The sequence below is a fragment of the Epinephelus moara genome, chromosome 13 (assembly GCF_006386435.1).
Source record: "Epinephelus moara isolate mb chromosome 13, YSFRI_EMoa_1.0, whole genome shotgun sequence".
Lineage (NCBI taxonomy): Eukaryota > Metazoa > Chordata > Actinopteri > Perciformes > Serranidae > Epinephelus > Epinephelus moara.
The window spans coordinates 22675920-22696827 of NC_065518.1; the positions used below are offsets into that span (position 1 = coordinate 22675920).

Consider the following 20908-nt stretch of genomic DNA (forward strand, 5'->3'; position numbering starts at 1 on the left):
AAGGTACACATAAATGGAGTTTTTTCAGCAGTGGTGTGTGTTTGTCTGTCTGAACCATCCCAATCTCTATCCCTGTGCCAGTAACTACTGTTGACTTTCTGATGAATCAAAAGTGATGCATTTGGAGCCTACTATTTCCTTGTTATTGTACGTCCATTAAAGATTTACACCTCTAGTACTAAACATATTCCTCCTGTGTGTGGGAAGCAGCTGTCACCTGCTGTACACTGGCTGATACAAGCCTCTCGATGGCTGACGAACACTTGACTTTATCGGAGGTGTTGAATTATTTGCCAGCTTTGCAGGTGAAGCCCCAAGACGAGATGTAAATAAGGTGGAGTGTACACAGATGTTGAATACTGCAGCTTCTCCTAGCTCTGTGAATCCTGAATGTCATTATGCAGTTGTGAATATCACGGTTTCTCTGATCCCTGTAAAGCCTGCAGGATTAGAGCATATTAGGCTTCAAAGAATACGGTAAAGCTTTAAAAGTAACATACAGTAGCTGTACAGACAGGCCTATGTGATGGTCACTTATTAAGTCAGATGCATACACTATTATAGAGCAGAATAAATTGTATGGATGGACTGATTACTAAAGCGCACAATCTGAGCAATAATTTGATGCCTAACCAAAAATTGTTTCACTTCAAATATCACCAAAAGCTTACAAATGAGACGATGTGTATGAGGCTGCAGTGCTGACTTTCTGGTTTAATGGTGTTCACATCAATATCCAGTGAACTGTGTGGAAATTGTAGCCCTTTTTACACATATCCCCCAAGGGTATATGGGCTATGATTCTGACACTGCTCACCCAATAATCATCTCCAAACACCTTTAAAGCTCAAAGTCAGCACTCTAATCTCACGGTCTTTGCTTCCAGTGAGCTGCAGTACAGCCAAAATAATAAAGAGCACATCACTGGTAATATAGACACTACTCAGAGCCTACTCTATATATGAAATACTAGCTGTGCATGTGTATGGGCATGTACTGATGATTTTTTGTGAGGTAATTCCCATTGATAGACCAACAGTATTGTTTCAGCTCACCTTTGGTGCTGGCATATTTATTGTAGTTTAATCATAACATGTATGGTGTGTAGTATCTATGAACCATGACAAATCATTGTATCAGTCATTAATTATCATTCAGGTGTTAAAACAAATGTTGTGTATTTTTTCACATTGGCCAGTTATTGCCAAATCACAATAAAATTTAATGTTTTTGTGAGGGACACTGACAAATTGTTTTTTTCCGGTTTTTTAAGCATTACTGTGTCTATACTGTGGTCAATCATAAATAAACTTGCAGATTTATTTTCAAGGACCTTGTCCGTTTCTTTCTATTTTGGGAAGCTGATTGGCCGTGAGACAAAACGTAGGCGGGCTCATAGCTAGGTAGACGTCGGTGATTGGATGTTTACTTTAAAACGCAGAGTAAGCGCTCCTCATTGGAGGGAAACGTCATAAGTCCTTTTCTTTGGTTGGCCAATGTAGCACGCGGGAGAGGTTTCCTCCAAGTTTCAAATTTTCGAAGCGGGGCTTTGAATCACTCAGCGTTTAGTGCAGTCGGGCAGAAGTTAGTTTTGGGAGTTAGGTGGGAGTTGGTTAGTAATAAACGTAGTCAGAAACTGTTACTAGCATTAGGGGTTAGCAGTCAATACAAGAAGAATGGCTGAACCACTGAAGGTAACTTTATTAAACGTTGATATTTGCTGCTAACATGCTAACTTACCGTGGACTAGCCAGCAGCTAACGTTACTGTTAATGACGGCTGCAATGGAACTGTTTAGCAACGGTTACAGTTACAGCTAATGCTAGCTGAAATCGTTTGGTACAATGTTAACATAACGTTAATTGTCGTTAACGCACACGTTAGGAAATGAGATATTTGATGTGCTGCTATCAGTAACGCAATAACTTTCCTCCCAGACACCTGGCACGAAGCCAAATGTGATGTAGGCCATTACATTTTTAAGGAACCATATCGGGTCCATAACAATACCAACAAGCTAACGTTATTTAGCTTTTAGCTAATGTAATGTTGCAGCAAACGCTAACGTCTTACAGCACAAGCAAAGCTATTGTTGCTTTTCTTTAGCAGTTAACGCTAATGTTGCAGTTAGCTTAACGGTAATTGTTTATGAGCACTCCTGCGAAGTCGATTCGAAATGTGACGTTACCATGTGCAGTTACGTTTATCCAACGTTAAACTGTGTGTAAGTAACGTTAGACAAAAGTATAACTTGTCTACAGTGTATAAATTTCGAAACTGGTGGTATTGTGACTTTACGTTAGGGGAGGAACTTAACGTGAAAGGTACAAAGTGTGGACTACATGTGCCACTTGTGTCTGCAACCAGTAAACCCCGGTTCAAACATCTGCCCTTCTGAAGTGTCATTGAGCATCACAATTAAATCAGATCCCAGCAACATTCAGGGGTGTGTGTTGTAGACTGTGCACCGATGAGTGACATTTTTAGTAGTGCGTATTTATGGTCACCAAATTGTCCCAGGTTTTGTTTTGTCTCCATGCAAACTAGATATTAAAGCAATGACAACAATGTGGAGCTGATTGTCATTGCAGATGTTGTTGGTCATTGCATGTCATTACTTGTAACACAAATAAAACTCCTGCTGCAGTCTGACTGCAGTGCAAGAAAATCCACATCAAAGATAACTCTGTGTCATTCTCACCAGTCCCTCTTTGAAAACAAGCCGGTGGAGAAGACGAAGAAAGATCCGAAGCGGCTGTCAGTGGAGAGGATCTATCAGAAGAAGACGCAGTTGGAGCACATTTTGCTCCGACCGGACTCCTACATAGGCTCTGTAGAGCCTGTCACCCAAGTAAGAGGTCACACAGAAATGTCTGTGTCTTTGAAATTGATGGCTTCTCTAATAAACCCTTTATTGATCCAAGTCCTTGGGTAAATCTCACAGGAGCTGATGTAAGATTGCACTATTTTAGATATTTCCTGAAGAATTTTGCTCCCACTGCTGAGTTGCAGGGTGTTGACAGAGCATTGATGGCTCACATTATACAAATTTATGCTGGATCTTTGTAGTCACCAGTTGACTTCTTTCCGTAGCAAATGTGGGTGTATGATGAGGATGAAGGATTGAACTGCCGTGATGTGACATTTGTGCCTGGGCTTTACAAGATTTTTGATGAGATCCTTGGTGAGTATATAACTCTTATAATTCTAAATGTTGTATAATGTAAATAAACAAAATAGCATGTCTGCTATAATGAAGCAATTTGTTTTTTTATTCTCTCTACAGTAAATGCAGCTGACAATAAGCAGAGGGATAAGAACATGAACTGTATCAAGATCAACATTGATGTGTGAGTAATATATAATACTGCACCACCAAGAAACATCTCAAAATAGCTTAAACCCCTACCACAGTGTCCCTTTGCTTGTAAGTTGTCAAATATCCCCAGCTCATATCCAGCTCAACTGATTTCCTTGGTATCACAGAAGCACATGATGAAATGTGGGTGTCTGTTGTTTTTTTTTCCTTTCAGTGAAAACAACACCATCAGCGTGTGGAATAATGGGAAGGGTATTCCTGTGGTGGAGCACAAGGTGGAGAAGGTCTATGTGCCTGCTCTCATCTTTGGACAGCTCCTTACCTCCAGTAACTACAATGATGACCAGAAGAAAGTCACTGGTGAGACTGATGATGGGACTCCAAAGACTCATTTGTTTTGGTTACAGTGCAGAACAGTAAATTGAACAACCTGGGTTTTATTCGTTTCTGGTTACAAGAAGATTTTTTTCACCAATGAAATTATAGAGATTTAGGCATGGGATGACAGTGCTTGACACAACTTCACCATAGAGTCCAACAGCATGAGCAACATGTGCAGTTAAATGATCAGAAATGTTTTAAACAAAACCTCTTTAACTGTAATGTCGTTAGTGAATATTACAGTAAACAATCCCAAAATACCTGTTTAAAGGATTAACAAAAAAATAATGAATAATTTCATTCGTAAGAGTAGAGTTTACACACACCCCTCTCCTGAAAAAAATATTTCATCATAATGGAGAAATGGCAAACTATGAATGTAAAACCAAGGTTGTCATCAGATATGTAACTACAAGCCACAGTTTGGGTTTTGTTTAAACAAGCTACAGCCATGTTTCATGTTAAATCAGTAGGTCGTTACTTTTCTCATATCCTAACCCACATCTTCATACTGATACTTGTTCCTTAGGTGGACGCAATGGATATGGTGCTAAGCTTTGCAACATCTTTAGCACAAAGTTCACTGTAGAGACTGCCTGTAAAGAATCAAAGAAGACCTTCAAGCAGGTAGGAGGAAGGCTGAAGCACATTTGCTTCTTTGTAGTCATTGTAACTTGTAAGAGAGAAATGTGACTTTACAGTGTGTCCATGTTCTTCACAGACTTGGTATGACAACATGGGCAGGGCAGGTGATAGTAACATCAAATCCTTTGACGGAGAGGAATACACCTGCATCACCTTCAAGCCGGACCTCGTCAAGTTTAAAATGACCATCCTGGACAAAGACACGGTGGCTCTGATGACCAGGAGGGCATACGACATCGCTGGATCCACCAAAGGTGTCCGTGTGTACTTCAACGGCAAGAAGCTGCCAGTAAGTTACCATGCTGTTTTTCTTTGCCATCTACCAACAGTCTCTGCCTTGAGTATGAATTGGTTTAACAGGGTTGCAACTCTGGATTATTTTCATTAACGACTAATCTGCCAGTTATTTTCATGATTAATTGTTTAGTCCATTAGAATTTTAAAAAACTGTGAAAAATGCTCATAAAAATTTCCCAGAACCCAAAGCGACATCCTCAGTTAGCTTCTTTTGTCCAAACAACAATTCAGAACCCATGAACTCTTTATTTACTATCATAAATGACAAAGAAAAGCATCACAATTCTCACATTTAAGAAGCTAGAACCAGCAAATGTTTGACATTTTTCCTCAAAAAATGACCGAAACAATTCAGCGATTATCAAAATAATTGGTGATTCATTTTTGTTTTGATCGACTTATTGATTAATCGACAAGCGATTAAAGCTCTGGGGTTTTATTTATCCTTTTGATTATGATTAATTACATAATTAACATTATCAAAAAAATGTAGAGACAAAGAGAAGGGTTTTTTTGTTTTTAGCTTTCAGGCTGCTACATATCATGCCATTTCTCAAATCATTTTTACATCTTAAACTGCAATACTTACTTTGAATGATTTTCCGGATCATTGCATAAACCTGTAGGGGTTTAATTTTCTGATCAAGACTAAGACCACTCTTGTACTCCAGATTACAGGTTTCCGTAGCTACGTGGACATGTATGTAAAGGACAAGGTGGACGAGCTTGGCGGTGCCCTCACTGTGGTCCACGAGATTGTCAACGAGCGCTGGGAGGTCTGCCTCACCATGAGTGAGAAAGGTTTCCAGCAAGTCAGCTTTGTCAACAGCATCGCCACGACCAAGGTAATGTCACAGCGTATCAGGTCTTTCGAAGTGCATTTATCTTACATGTAATGGAGTGATTGAGTGTGAGGGTTGTGACCTCAATGTCAAACCAATAATTTAATTTTTTTAAGTAGACTGTTGGAATACTGAGCACCAATTTTAATTTAATTTGTCAGCCCTGTTTGAATTAACATCGTAGAGCAGCTATGAAGCATTTTAAGGCTGACTGAACTAGTCGACCAGGGTCCTTTGGCAGCTAAGTACAAGTTTGGCTGCTCTCCCAGCCACTTTGTGTCACTATGATTAAGACGTATGTCATTTATTCTGTAAATGGGATCTTGTGTTTGTCCTCTCAACCTCAGGGAGGGAGGCACATCGACTACGTGGCCGACCAGGTGGTTGGCAAGCTCATTGAAGTGGTAAAGAAGAAGAATAAAGCTGGGGTGACTGTCAAGCCTTTCCAGGTACAGTCATTTTGAACTCTGACCATAGAAGGGTTTTATATGAAGCTGAAATTGTGTAACATATAGTGAGTATACTCCGTTTTCTCTCCATCCAGGTGAAGAACCACCTGTGGGTGTTTGTCAATTGCCTGGTTGAGAACCCCACCTTTGACTCTCAGACCAAAGAGAACATGACTCTGCAGCAGAAGAGCTTTGGATCAACTTGTCCTCTCAGTGACAAGTTCATTAAGCAGGTGTGAATGAAGAACCACTGGCATTGCCTTGTTACCCTCAGAAGTGAAATTATTCCAGTATCTCTAATTCCTTCATTCTCTGCTCCATAGGCTACATCCTGTGGGATTGTGGAAAGTATCATGAACTGGGTGAAGTTCAAGGCTCAGACCCAGCTCAACAAGAAATGCTCAAGTGTTAAACACACAAAAATCAAAGGAGTGCCCAAACTGGATGATGCCAACGATGCAGGTATTGTACACCACACCATTTTCTGTCTTTTATAAGACAGTCTAGCCTCACGAGGAAGCACATGAGCTGCCATTGTCCTGCATTAACCATGCTCTCTGGCAGGTGGGAAGAACTCCATCGGCTGCACACTGATCCTCACTGAGGGAGACTCGGCCAAGACTCTTGCTGTGTCTGGGCTGGGAGTGGTCGGCAGGGACCGCTATGGCGTCTTCCCTCTCAGGGGAAAAATGCTCAATGTTCGGGAGGCCTCACTCAAACAGGTTAGGCCTAGCAGCCAGTCATTATATGGCAGCATGTGTCTTACAAATCATATAGATAGATCTGTGTTTTTACCTTGGATGGACACTGATGCATCAATAGTGTCTTAGAGCAATCGGTTCAATCAGAGAAAACCATGAGCATCATCTGTCTGTAATGCAGCCCAGCAAACAGAGAGTAAAAATTGTGCGGTTTTCATCAGATCATGGAGAATGCTGAAATCAACAACATCATCAAGATCCTCGGCCTTCAGTACAAGAAGAACTACAGTGACCCAGAATCCCTCAAGACCCTGCGTTATGGCAAGATCATGATCATGACAGATCAGGTGCGCCAGCAGTTGCGTTTGATCTTTATTCTCATCTTAGACATCTGTTTTTCTTTTTTAGTGTTTCCAATTTGTGTTAATCATTTCAAACTTCGAGAGGTATTAATATTGATCTTTACTGATTGACATTAATATGACTCGACTCTGTCTTCCTGTGATTGTGACAGGATCAAGATGGCTCCCACATTAAGGGCCTTCTGATCAACTTCATCCACCATAACTGGCCATCACTGCTGCGACACAACTTCCTGGAAGAGTTCATCACCCCCATCATCAAGGTATGAAGTCTCACTCTGCAGCTACAGGATTTTATTGATTATGAAAGTAGCTAAGTAAATTTAGGATAGAGCATACAGTGTGAGACTAAGGTGGTTTTTAGTCCTGATAGATTCAAACTTTCTGAGTAGTCTCCTTAAATTTGTAACAACAGTGCCACCTGCTGTCGAAACCACAGAACACTGTCTTGAATCCTTTTTGATACGGATCATAGTCTATCCTTATTTTACCATTTTGTTGTCAAACATGTTAACTATTTAAGTGACATGATGGGAAGACGAGGTGATTGCTGATGTCTGTTATTTCCCTCTCTTTAGGCATCTCACAAGAAAACTCAGCTGTCTTTCTACAGTATCCCTGAATTCAACGAGTGGAAGGAAAACCAGCCCAATTACAAATCTTGGAAAATAAAATACTACAAAGGTTTGTTACAAAACCCCTGTGTGGTAGTAAAAGATTACAAGTAAGCAACCCTTCATACCTGGCCAATGTCATGGTGATGGTCTTGTGTGTCATTAAAATGTTCTATCTAATCGCTTCTCTTTCTTTGTGGCCTTCGTCCATCCAGGTTTGGGAACCAGCACATCGCAAGAAGCAAAGGAGTACTTCTCTGATATGCAGAAACACCGTATCCCATTCAAGTACTCTGGACCTGAAGACGATGAAGCTATCACCCTTGTAAGATGTTAACCATTTGTTTTGCTCATTTATTGGCCAATGGAATGTATAGTACACCCTAGAAAGGATCATGTCAACTTTAATTTAGCCTTTTTAGACTTTGAATTTCATTTGTAAATTCATTACAGGGTGCCTTTTAGGTTTAATCCAACCTCCTGGCTTTTTTGTTTTGCCTAGGCCTTTAGCAAGAAGAAAGTGGAAGAGCGTAAAGAGTGGCTGACCAACTTCATGAACAACAGGCGCCAGCGCAAGGCTCACAACCTGCCTGAGGTAATGTCAGCAACAGTCAGTGACCTTTATGTGCTCTATTAGTGTTTTGTGTGTAGTTTCATCGCATCTCTTGCTGTCTCTTCACAGGAGTACCTGTACGGTCAGACCACCAAATCCCTTTCGTACAATGACTTTGTCAACAAGGAGCTGGTCCTTTTCTCCAACTCTGACAATGAGAGGTCAATCCCCTGCCTGGTGGATGGTGCGTGAAATTATTTTGATCATCAAGAACATGTTTGTAAATCTTTACGAAACACTGATAGGTGTGAGACTGGTTTAAAGTGTATCTGCATGTGTGTGTACATCAGGTATGAAACCAGGCCAGAGGAAGGTGCTGTTCTGTTGCTTCAAGAGGAATGACAAGCGGGAGGTGAAGGTGGCCCAGTTGGCCGGCTCGGTGGCTGAGATGTCAGCCTACCACCATGGAGAGGTAAGATTAATTTTTTGGGACTTAATGCAAAACATCCTCATCAAATTAATATTAGGCCGACTCATCCTGGTGAGCAATGCTAGCTATATGAAGTGTTTTTAATCATACTGTTGATGTAATCTCTTTATCTCTCTTAATTTTTCAGGTCTCTCTGATGATGACCATTGTTGGTTTAGCCCAGAACTTTGTGGGAAGCAACAACTTGAACCTGTTGCAGCCTCTGGGTCAGTTTGGAACCAGGTTGCATGGTGGCAAGGACTCCGCCAGCCCTCGATACATCTTCACCATGCTCAGGTCAGCAGCCCTACAAACTACAAATAATCTGAAGCCACAGACCTCCCTCGCACATTTGAGAATGTGGGGGGAATTAATTTCATGGTTAACCGAGTCATTGATTAACTCAAAAACTCTCCCAACTTTCTTTCCTTCCAGCTCCCTGGCACGCCTTGTTTTCCCATCTGTGGACGACAACCTGCTCAAGTACAACTATGATGACAACCAGCGCGTAGAGCCGGAGTGGTACATGCCCATCATCCCCACTGTGCTGGTGAACGGCTCTGAAGGTATTGGCACAGGCTGGGCCAGCAAGCTCCCCAACTACGACATCCGAGAGATCGTCAGCAACATCCACCGCATGCTCAACGGTGATGAGCCTCTGCCCATGGTGAGGACAAGAAATGGCTGTTGCTCTTTCTGAGATTTTATTTCCTCTGGGTTACAAATCAGATGATGAGGTTGTTTTGCTTTTCTTATAGCTTCCAAACTACAAAGGCTTCAAAGGCACAATTGAGCAGGTGATGGACAACCAATACATCAACAGCGGAGAGGTGGCCATCATTGATTCAACCACCATTGAGATCTCTGAATTGCCAGTCAAAACCTGGACGCAGGTTAGTCACTAAAGCTTTATCCTTCCTATTAGGGACATGTTCAGGATGCTCCATCATTCATTTTAAGTACGTTCATTTTAATTGCCTCTATATGTGATTTCCCACCATTCCCTGTGGTCTAGGCCTACAAGGAGAACGTGCTGGAGCCAATGTTGAATGGCACAGAGAAGGCCCCTCCTCTGATCACAGACTACAAGGAATACCACACCGACACCACTGTGCGCTTTGTGATCAAGATGACAGCAGAGAAGCTGAGTGAAGCAGAGGCTGCTGGCCTCCACAAAGTCTTCAAACTACAGACCGCCCTCACCTGCAACTCTATGGTAACTGCTTCCACACATATGCACATATCTAATATTTCAGAGACTGACAGCAGCTCACGTATTCTTGTACCTAACCATAAAATCTCCACCTGCTTCCTTTTGTTTTTTAGGTTCTGTTTGACCATGTGGGCAGCCTGAAGAAGTATGAGTCTGTGCAGGATATTCTCAAAGACTTCTTTGAGTTGAGGATGAAGTACTACATGCTGAGAAAGGACTGGTTGGTCGGCATGCTGGGGGCAGAGAGTGCTAAACTCACCAATCAGGCCCGCTTCATCCTGGAGAAAATCCAGGGCACCTTGGTCATTGGTCAGTAGCTTGTTTCAATTTTTGTTTAAACATACACTGCTACAGCTTGATTTGAAAGACACACAAACAAGAAATACAAATAGTTCTTATTTTTACATTACTGTCCACTATCAATGAGTGATATACTAGCCTTAAATTAGATGTTGCCTTAAATTAGATGTTGAATAATAACTCATTTGGAACAGCCTCTGAAGTTGAAATATTTATGGCAGTCATAATTTAGATGACCATTTAAGCCATAATTGTGCAGACCTAGATTTTCCTTGATCAAAAGTATTAACACTGTTCATCTGCTTGTAGAGAACAAGCCAAAGAAGGAACTGATTCGCATGCTGCAGCAGATGGGCTACGACTCTGATCCAGTCAAGGCTTGGAAAGAGGCTCAAGAGAAGGTGGGATGCTTTGAATCACGTGGCTTTCAATTACATTCACGAGAAGTGCTAGATAACCTGCCTTCATCTGCGCATTCAAAATTATATATTTGTGTTAATGCTCTTAGAACCAGGAAGAAGAGGTGGTGGAGGAAGAGGAAGAAGAGGAAACGGAGAAGGACACCAGCGGGCCAGACTACAACTACCTGCTGAGCATGCCCATGTGGTACTTGACCAAAGAGAAGAAAGATGAGCTGTGCAAGCAGAGGGATGCTAAGGTGTGATGTTTAGCTATCCTGCAATTTTATTGGTTGGTTTATCTTGTGTAAAAGTTGCTCATTCGTGACCCAACTGCTGTTTTATAGATGACAGAGCTGAACACGCTGAAGAAGAAGTCTCCAGCCGACCTGTGGAAGGAAGACCTCGCTGCTTTCTGCGAGGAACTGGAGGTATTGGCTCTTCATCTGCCTACACTTTATCTGTACATCCACCTCATATTGCCAGTCACATGAGCATGCACGCACTGATTCAAGCCCTGTCACTCTTTCCCCTCCTGAGTAATCTTTCAATCTTGTTCCTCAGAACATTGAGGCCAAAGAGAAGGAGAACGCCAGCATGCCCATCGTTAAAAAGGGGGCTGGAAGAGGCAAAGCAGTGAAGGTGAAGCAAGAGACTCTGCCCACACCACAGGGTCGCCGCGTCGTCCCGCGTGTCACCAGCACCATGAAAGCTGAAGCTAACAGGAAGGCTGATCTCAAGAAAGGAGAAGGCAAGAGGGGCAGGAAAGTCAAGGTAGGTGCTTTCAGATTAAATTAACTCACAAGAACGCATTAAAAAACATGAAGACCTAATGTAAAAGCAAAGGCTAGAGAGTAGTAGTCAGCTTGACCTAATTTCTGTGATTGCAGACTGAAGACGTCGTGATGAAGATGGAGTTTGGAGAAGATGCTGAGAACACAGAGCCAAGTGAGGAGATGGGCTTGGCTGCACGACTTGGCAAGAAAACTAAAACCCAGACAAAGGAAAAAGGTGAGAATGGCTGAAAATGTTTTGAGTTGTCAGAGGTTTCTCCTTAGAGAAGCTCAAACAACAGACCAACATATCAGACTGTACAATTTATCCTCTCTGATGTACAATTTTCTTCATATATCCTATAAAAATTGAATTGCAGTCAAACAAATTAACAAAAAGTAAATTAAAATTATTATTAAATCATTGGAACTTATGTTCAACAATAAATCCTGTGTCCTGTTAGAAGATGCAACCAGTGAGTCATGGCTCTTTAGTGACATCTAGTGGCAGCTCTGAGAAACTACATCATTAGCTCTTCTACAACCCTCAGAGCATTTTGAAAGTAAAAAGCTGAGGTTTTGTTTATACCTTCCTGATATGTAAATTATATTGTACTTCAGAGATAAGATACAAGGCTGTGTATCATAACAGTGTTTATTATATCTACCTGCATCATGATTACAGACTGACTCAAGTGACGTGTCATACTGCTCGAGCTATCAAAGCAATATAAAGTTTACATGCTTTATGAAACAGGCACAATGACAGACTTCTGCTGGATGTTTGTAGAGCAGTAACAGTGTGCAATGACCATTTAAAGTAATGGGTGAAGGTTAATTATTATTGCACCTTTTTAAATACTTGATCTTAACCGACTGTATAGAAGCTGCATTGCATTTGTATTGAAGATGACTCCGATACACACTTCTCTGCAGCAGCAGCATCGAAGACCAGCACGCAGAGCACTCTTCAGTTTCAACCCGTTGCCAAGAAGACCAAGAAGAATCCATGGTCAGATGAGGAGTCTGGCAGTCTGTCCAACAGTGAAATTGAGGCAGAGGAAGTTGCTGCCCCCAGAGAGCAAGTCAAACGCAAAACTAAAGGTGAGTGCTAGATGACCCTGACGCATATCTCTGCTTATAGGTAGACTGCTTATGTTTCCCATCTATTGTCCTCCTTTGAAAAGACTCTGTTCATACATACTGAACACATGGCACATCACTATTCTAACTTCCTTTACTCAGACAGTGAGACAAGATGCAATCACTCTGTAAATGTTTGTGATTCAAACTCAGTACACTGACAGAATGCATTTCCTGAGGCTAATTAGCTCGCCAATCTCAATTTACCCCAAACTGATCTTCGCAACAGTTGTTTTGATTATCCCTCTATTATGGGAGGACTTTAGTAAAACAAAACTAACAAATCCTTATCGCATGGCAGCATTGTTCAATTAAACCCCTCTGTTACCTGTTTCTAAAGCTGCGGTGAAGTACAACATGTCCGACAGTGAAAATGAATTTGATGACTGGGGAAAGAAGGGTGCTCCAAAGCGGAAAGCTGCCATCAGCGACGATGATGATGACAGCTTTGTCCCCGAGCCCATGGCTGACAGCGAAGTTGACTCTCCAGCCCCTCCCCCCAAAGCTCCAGAACCCATGTGAGTATTAAACAACCTGATGCATGGAGCTTCTTACACATCTTTGCAGTCAAGTTATAAATCAAGTTTTTTTTCTACACAGGAAGAAAACAGTAAAGAGCAAATCTACAGTGAAACAAGCTAAAACCACTTCAAGCTGTAAGTATTTTCACAACGCCCTTCATGTGATAAACCTGACAAGGGTTGTGCTATAGGTCTGAGGTTTAATTATTTGCTCTTTGTGGTACTTTGCAGCTCAATCAGATGATCAGGTGCCTGCACCCAAGGCTCCAGTTCAACGTAAAACAAAGGAGGCAGCACCCAAGAAGGCTGCTGCTGCTAAGAAACCAGCTGCACCCAAGAAGAAGGCTACAGGTATTTAAAAAAGTTTGCGTAGCGTAATTAGGGACAACTCAGAGTGGTGTAAATGTCACATGAACTGAAGAGCAGATGCAAGGATGAAGTATGAAAGTTTTAATATTGCTGTTTTTATTGATTTCCTCATTGTCGCACTGTAACACTACTTGTACACATTTGTCACACATATTTCAGGTAAGCACATGTTTGGTGTGCGAATAAATTCAATGCATCTTTCCCCCATCTGCGTAGTTATTTCTCCTGTTATCTCCTAATAGACGCAAAGCAGCCGTCCATCCTGGATGCTCTGTCCAAGTCCAAACCTGCGTCCAACACAGCTGCCAAGAAGGTCCCTTCATTTGACTCCAGTGACTCAGAGGGTGAAGTCAAAGCTCCAGTTACAAAGGCCAAGCCTATTGTGAAACGGAAACAGATCGCCAGCGACGACTCCGACAGCAGCTCAGACGACCTCATGTCACGCATCAAGGGCAAAACAACTGCCAACAAGGTCAGTTTCTACACTGAACTCTGATTTCAGAAAGGTCTTTAGGGATTAATGGACCATGAGGCCTCATTTATATTGATTTACATGCTGAATTGCCAATATTAGTGAAAATTATGACTAAAAACCGTACTAAATTGGTCTCCTAGTGTGTAAGTTAATTTCACATAAATATTTAGGTAAGAAGTTATGGGTGTCTTTTCAATAACTTCCATGTAATGTGTCCCAGTGGCTTAAATTTGATTTCAAAATGTATCACTACACAGGACACACTACTTTATATGGCATTTTATAAAGCTCTATTTTGAGCGCTGTATTTAAAGTCACTATAAACACATTTTCTCACATTTTCTCTGCAGAAAATCAAGAAGTGGGACGATGATGAAAGCTTCCAGGTTTCGGACCAGGAAGAAGCAGCTCCTGTATCCAAGGCACCGCGAGACAAGCCCTCACGTGCCCGCAAACCTGTAACCTACAACCTAGACTCAGATTCAGATGAAGACTTTTAAGGTTCACTCTCTGAGTCAGTTTTAGATTTTGTATCAATATAGAAAAGTTATACAGTTTATGCCAAGCGATTAATACGGCATTGTTTTATTACTTGAAGAATGGTTGCATTTACACTCGTGGTTTAAGCAGACCTGCTGTCCTAAAAAAAGATTTATTCTAGCAAAGGTTCTTGTCCTGTTAAAGAGCAGAAGTCAAAGAAAAAGCTTGGCCTACATTATACATGTGCACAAGTCTAGTTTTAATCCTGGAATTACTTACTCCTAGGCTTCTTGAAATGTCTGTTTGACTCCATTTATTTGTGTTTTGTCTTGTCTTGTAAATATTTCAGTGGCTTTTCATTTTATATTTAGAAAAATAAAGTTGTTTTGTATTAATTGTGCTTGAAATTGTTACTTGCTTTGGGGCTAGCATCTGGGGAAATCTGTTATCTGTCTTTACAAGTCATTACTCAAATGTGTGGTGTGTGTGTGTGTGTGTGTGTGAGGGAGGGAGGAGCATCAGCTACACATGTGGTAGATATACTGTAGTGTGATGGAAACGTCATTAGGATATTTGGATGGGTGAGTAGCATTTTATTTCATTTACAGTAGAATTTTCATATATATAATCGCTGGAAAACATTCTTGATGCATGCATAAAACAAATCTTGAACTTCAAACTTATACGTGCAAAAAAACAGCTGTATTTTAATGCTGCTAACTCAATTAAGTACACTGCATGTAAAACTAATCAGAGAGTGCGTTAAGCAAGTTTCGTGTCCACCTTGGCCGGGGAAACTGGTGGTACAGCTTAAAACAGATCCTTCCTGCCATTTAGGAAGCTCTTTGAAATGCTCATCAAGACTTTGCCTTTCTTGGGTAAACATCACTTTTCTCTCTGGGACCCTTGATGTGTACAGATTAGCAGGAATTTCCTAAACTGTTGCCGCCCTCTTGGTTATTAGCCCCGGCAAACCTCAATCACATGCCATTGGGAGAGAGAGAGTGGAAGGAATATAAGCTGCATATGAGCATAATGATTTGTTTGGATACTATTTAATTGTTTTCAAATCCCCTATTAGTTTTTTCCAAGGACATATGAGTGGTGGAAGACAAACTAGAAACTGGATTTTTCAGGATTATCAAAGAGGGTAGGTTTCACATTTCTGCATTAGGTACATGAAATGCCTCAGGCTGAATCTGTTATCTTAGTGCCACTGGCTTGTTCCTGAATGCTGTACCTGAGGAGTGTATCATAACAGTAAGTGGCTCTTCCAGTCAGTGACTTCCACATGTAGCGGCTTGCAGCTGATCGACACTGTATTATAACTGTCGGCCTTAAAGTTGAGTTCAAATGAGTAACAAACATTACTGGGTAGTACAGGGTGTCCCATTGTGGAGCTCAACTGTTTTCTCTTAAAATCTCCAAGAGCATGTTTTAAATGAATCTAGGGCTGCATAATATGAGGGAAATATGCTTCATATGTTTCAACACTGAGGTCCCCATCCAGAAAGTTTTGACTGTCAAACAATTTCCTGAATTCTGGTGATTTTTTCTATGCACCAATTTGTGCCTTTTCTGCATCAATTTATCGTGTAAATGTCTGATTATGTCAAAAATAAAAGTCATCTGCTACTTTAATGCACACATTACAAATATTTAGGGGGATGTGTCCCTATTATTTACTCATGATTGTCAAAGTGTTCTCAGTTCTTCCTTCCTATACCTTAAGTATACAGTGGCATGCAAATGTTCGGGCACCCTGGTCAAAATTTCATTTGCTGTGAGTTAAGTAAGTAGAAGATGAACTAATTCCCAAAATGCATGAAGTAAATATGACACATTTCTTCAACATTTTTAGCAAGATGACTTCTTTTTATTTCAATATTTTACAGTTTCAAAATAACAAAAAAGGAAAAGGGCCTGAAGCAAGAGTTTGGGCATCCTGCATGGTCAGTACTTAGTAGCACCCTCTTTGGGAAGTATAACGGCTTCTAAATGCTTTTTGCAACCAGCTAAGAGTCCTTCAATTCTTGCTTGGAGGATTTTCACCCATTCTTCTGCTTCTAGCTTTGTGAGATTCTTGGATCGTCTTGCATACACTGCTTTTTGAGGTCTATCCACAGATTTTCAATAATGTTTATATTGTCGGACTTTGAGGGCCATGGTGAAACCCTCAGTTTACGCCTCTTGAGGTAGTCCATTGTGGATTTCGAGGTGTATTTAGGATTATTGTCCTGTTGTAGAAGCCATCCTCTCTTCATCGTCAGCTTTTTTACAGATGGGTGTGACGTTTGCTTCCAGAATTTGCTGGAATTTAACTGAATCCATTCTTTAATCTACCTGTGAAATGTTCCCTGTGCCACTGGTTGCAACACAAGCCCAAAGCATGATTGATCCACCTCAGTGTTTAACAGCTGAACAGGTGTTCTTTTCATGAAACGCTACATCCTTCTTTCTCCAAACATACCTTTGCTCATTGCGTCCAAAATTTCTATTTTGACTTCATTTGTCCACAGGACTTGTTTCTAAAAAGCATCAGGCTTGTTTAGATGTTCCTTTGCAAACTTCTGACACTGAATTTTGTAGTGAGGATGCAGGAAAGGTTTGATGACTCTTCCATGACGGTCATATTTGTGCAGGTGTCTCTGCACAGTTTAACAGTGCACCACCACTCCAGAGTCTGCAAATTTATCTGCAGATCTTTTGCCGTCAAATAATGGTTTTGATTTGCCTTTCTAACAATACTACAAGCAGCTCTCTTAGAAAGTTTTCTTGGTTATCCAGACCTCATCTTGACCTCCACAGTTCCTGTGTTAAGTGCCATTTCTTAAGTACATTACAAAGTGAGGAAACAGGCAGCTGTTTAGACTAGCCCATGGCTGCTAAAGGTTTCAGGAGTCAGAATATTCATAAAGCTTTAAAATTTGCTTCACCTGGCCTTTCCCAAGGATGACTGTGAACAAGCCAGAGTCCTAACAAGCTAATCATGGTCTGAGACGCTGTAAAAGTTGTCTGAGAGCTCAAATGTCTTGGGGTGCCCAAACCTTTGCATGGTGCGCCTTTCCTTTTTTCCACTCGTAGTTCCACTTGTACGTAACAAAAATAATACACAAATCTAGCATGTTTGATCTTTAACTTCATGCCCTCTGGAGCTCAGTTCATCTTTTACTTACTTTACAGTTCACAGTGAATGAAATTTTGATCAGGGGTGCCCAAACTTTTGCATGCCACTGTACCACTAAAATACTGTACAACAAGCTGTTTATGTTGTGCAACCCTAAAGAAAACCCTAATATACATAATGAAACCTAAAGAAAAAGAGACCTAGGCCAGTGTTATTGTTTTATTTCTTCAGTGATGTGCTTAAGTGGCTGTTATTGTAGGTGGTATAATAGTGTTATACTTTTGGTTTCAGGTCACTGGAATGTGAACCCTATCACTACTGTGGGCGCTTAAACCCTGGACCAACCTTTGATCTGCAGGTCAGTCTGTTCAGTCTCGCAATGACTCATGGATTGGATATAATAAGATACATTTTAGTTTCTTTTTTAAAGCTGAGACAGATTTTGCTCTGAGACGGACAGGAAGGAGAATCTTCAGACTTCCAAGAAGCACTACCCAAGACAAGCGCTGCAATCATGGGTGAATGGGGCTTCCTCGGCGGGCTCTTTGATAGCCTCCAGGCCCACTCGCCGATGCTTGGCCGTTTCTGGCTCTTACTCATGCTTGTCTTTAGGATACTGATCCTGGGAACTGTAGCCAGCGACCTGTTTGAGGATGAGCAAGAGGAGTTCGCCTGCAACACCCTCCAGCCGGGCTGCAAACAGGTGTGCTACGACATGGCCTTCCCTATCTCCCAGTACAGGTTCTGGGTGTTCCACATCGTCCTGATCGCCACACCTTCCCTGGTTTTCCTCATGTATGTCATGCATCACCACAACAAGAGGACCAGCAACTCCAAATCCAGCCAGGTTAGTGCCCAGGACTACAGAGAAGATCTCCGGTTAAGGAGGCTTTACGTTGTCAACGTGGCTTTTCGCATTGTGGCGGAGATTGGCTTTCTAGTGGGCCAGTGGCTGCTGTATGGCTTCAAGGTGGAGGCCCAGTTCGTCTGCAGTCGCTTTCCTTGCCCCCACACAGTGGACTGCTTCACCTCCCGCCCTGCAGAAAAAACAGTCTTCCTCTGCTTCTACTTCATCGTAGGGGTGATATCAGCTATTTCCAGCATCGCAGAGTTTTTCTACAGCTCCGCAAAGTGGTTCTGCTCAAGCCAGAAGCCCTTCATCCCGGAACGCTCCTGCGTCTGTCAGAACCTCCACAACAGCAAGAAAGAGGAGGTGGAAGCAGAGGAGAAACCACAAGGAAGGAAGGTGTCAGAGAGCACCATGAGGCTGAAGGGAGGATCACTGAGGAGCAGCGCAAGCAGGAAGGGCTACAGCATCGGCCACAAACACAGGGGCAGCAAATATGTGAGCAGCAGGACATTCATGGTGTGAGAGGGCCTTGGTTCAAACATTTGCAATTCATTATTTTGATCTTAATTTTGTAATTATAATCCCTATGCTGCTTCACTAAAAAGTATCTTGCTGTTGATGACTTTCATGATGAGAGACATCATAAGGAAACACTCAGGAGACAGTCCTAGGATCAGGAAGTAAGCAAAGACAAAAAAAGACTGATGGTTGTGATAAGGCGGACACATTGTTGACTTGTGTGGTTTGATGAATCATTACAGACCATAAACAAGTTCAGGAGGGGGAAGACTCTGGATTACACTTGATTCTTTGTTTCAAAGAGAACTGATTGTACATCCTTGTGCCACACCTTTAACGGAAAACCAGTGAACATTGTGAACGTTGGATAGGGTGTCTGTATGTCCTTAAAGAACTTAAATTCAATTATATAAATATTACACCTTAAAATTCTTTAAATAGTCTTGAATTTCAATTTTATTTCCACGTTTTACAAATCTTTAAATCTACAACTGAACCTAATACTGTCTTTTTACTTCACACTCATACTTACCCGTTGGCAGAACCTGACTCACTCTAATAACCATATTCCTGCATAACACCTACCTCTGCATGGAACCACATATATACTGCATATCTTTATAGGGTTAAGATAAACTGGTCTGATATGATTAGGATGGGCACAGCAAAGATAAAAAAAATCACTGGTCCCAGAACCTGCGAGGTAAGCCATGATCTTCTGTTTCTGGTTGTAAGAGTGCTGCAGCTAAAACAACAGGGGTATGACAACAAGGTGGTTGTAGGATGTTACATTTTATTAATTTCCTGATTTCTAATACACTTCACTTTTTATGGGAAAGGGTTTTGAGTGAGTACTTATTGCATTCTTATTGCTTGTTTTTAGGCTACCAGGTGCCATGCAATCATGACTTGGGTTATTGTGTGCCATCCTGTAACATTACATTTTAAATATTTTTGTCACTTAAAAAATATTAACTCAATGTCAGCCAAAATAGTTGAGAATTAACCATCAGTGTTACACACACACAAGCACACACACACATGGCACCAAGGAAACAGGTGTCAAAGGAACAGGGAAAGCACGGGAGAAAAGGTGGAAGACTTTTTATAATGAATAGCTAGGTTACATTAATGATTTACTGAACTAATGACTAAACCAATAAATGTGTTGGGTGTCCTTGCTAATCAACCAAAAAGTGTCTCAAATTATCTGACATCACCCTACTTACCCGCAATGCTTAGACAAGAAAAAGGTGATTTGTCTAAAAATCAGTTTTTAAATTTTGAGAAAATGTCTGAAAAACCACGTGTACATGAAAATAAGTGTCTCTGTGAGTTGGAAACTTTTTCTTATCTTTACTTTAGTGTGTAATTTTGCTTATAAGAAAAAGTTATTGATTCTTTCAGAAGGTTAGAACAGCTCTAGACATCTCTCATGTTTCTGTGGTTAGTATAAAACTGTGACCAGCAGCAGGCTAGCTTAGCTTAGCTTAGCTTAGCTAAGTACAAAGACTAACAGGGGGAAACTGGCTGGCTCTGTCCAAAGCGCACAAAATCTGCTAACCATGTTATATCTTGCTTGTTTAATTACAAAAACAAAAAAAGTGTAAAAACAATACATTATGGACCAGTTTTTACGACTATTTTTGGGAGCCATAACTTTCTGGAGCTAGCTGTTTCACCCTGTTTCTGGTCTTTGAGCAAAACTGAGCTAAATCACTGCCAGTGGCAGCTTAATATATACTGTACAGACATGAAAGTTTGATCATCTGGTGTAACAGTTATTGTGACAGAAAATGGAGGCATTAACAGCAGTGAATAGGCTAAAATAAAACTTTAGCTGCACTGATCAGTGCGGTTTTATTGTTTGCACATGTATCTATAACACAGTCATGAATGAATGGATGCACAGAAGCTTTTGTGAGATCAATTATGTTTCATCCTCTTTACGTTTGACTTTGACATGATAAACATTAACATATTTTATAATGTTTGTCGACTGACTTTGCTGATTTTTTTTATTGGCACCTTTGTAATGAATATTTATGTGTACCATATTTTTTAAAGTGCATTGTAAATGGGCCAGTTGAGTGCAAAGCACGTTGTGC

General features: G+C 41.1%; 2 protein-coding genes across 3 annotated transcripts; both read left to right on the forward strand.

The window, feature by feature from the left end:
- The first annotated feature begins 1525 nt into the window (after positions 1–1525).
- On the forward strand, positions 1526–14695 carry top2a (DNA topoisomerase II alpha). 2 transcript variants are annotated; one of them, XM_050060418.1, is made up of 35 exons: positions 1526–1694; positions 2705–2851; positions 3094–3184; positions 3287–3350; positions 3534–3679; positions 4230–4327; positions 4422–4634; positions 5314–5487; positions 5832–5933; positions 6029–6166; positions 6257–6395; positions 6498–6655; positions 6856–6981; positions 7149–7259; positions 7575–7680; positions 7826–7935; positions 8113–8205; positions 8293–8407; positions 8514–8635; positions 8781–8929; positions 9068–9299; positions 9391–9525; positions 9648–9848; positions 9959–10154; positions 10455–10546; positions 10654–10803; positions 10891–10974; positions 11108–11317; positions 11434–11554; positions 12256–12420; positions 12800–12977; positions 13060–13115; positions 13212–13331; positions 13592–13821; positions 14175–14695. In XM_050060418.1, exons 1-35 carry the CDS (start codon positions 1677–1679, stop codon positions 14322–14324), a joined length of 4740 nt encoding a protein of 1579 aa, XP_049916375.1. In that variant the 5' UTR covers positions 1526–1676; the 3' UTR covers positions 14325–14695. The 2 variants fall into 2 exon arrangements, with proteins under 2 accessions (XP_049916375.1, XP_049916374.1); XM_050060417.1 differs by having other exon boundaries at positions 1527–1694; positions 12253–12420.
- A 3250-nt stretch (positions 14696–17945) lies between these two features.
- On the forward strand, positions 17946–18803 carry LOC126400036 (gap junction delta-3 protein-like). Its single transcript, XM_050060448.1, has one exon. It carries the CDS (start codon positions 17946–17948, stop codon positions 18801–18803), a length of 858 nt encoding a protein of 285 aa, XP_049916405.1.
- Positions 18804–20908: the final 2105 nt, after the last annotated feature.

What these genes read in the sequence shown, in the direction of transcription:
- LOC126400036 (XM_050060448.1), top strand. Translation starts at nt 17,946, where the DNA reads ATGGGTGAATGGGGCTTCCTCGGCGGGCTCTTTGATAGCCTCCAGGCC.
- top2a (XM_050060417.1), top strand. An exon ending in CAGTCAAAACCTGGACGCAG is followed by an intron (nt 9,526 to 9,647) that starts GTTAGTCACTAA and finishes CCTGTGGTCTAG; the next exon opens with GCCTACAAGGAGAACGTGCT. An exon ending in AACCCAGACAAAGGAAAAAG is followed by an intron (nt 11,555 to 12,252) that starts GTGAGAATGGCT and finishes ACTTCTCTGCAG; the next exon opens with CAGCAGCATCGAAGACCAGC.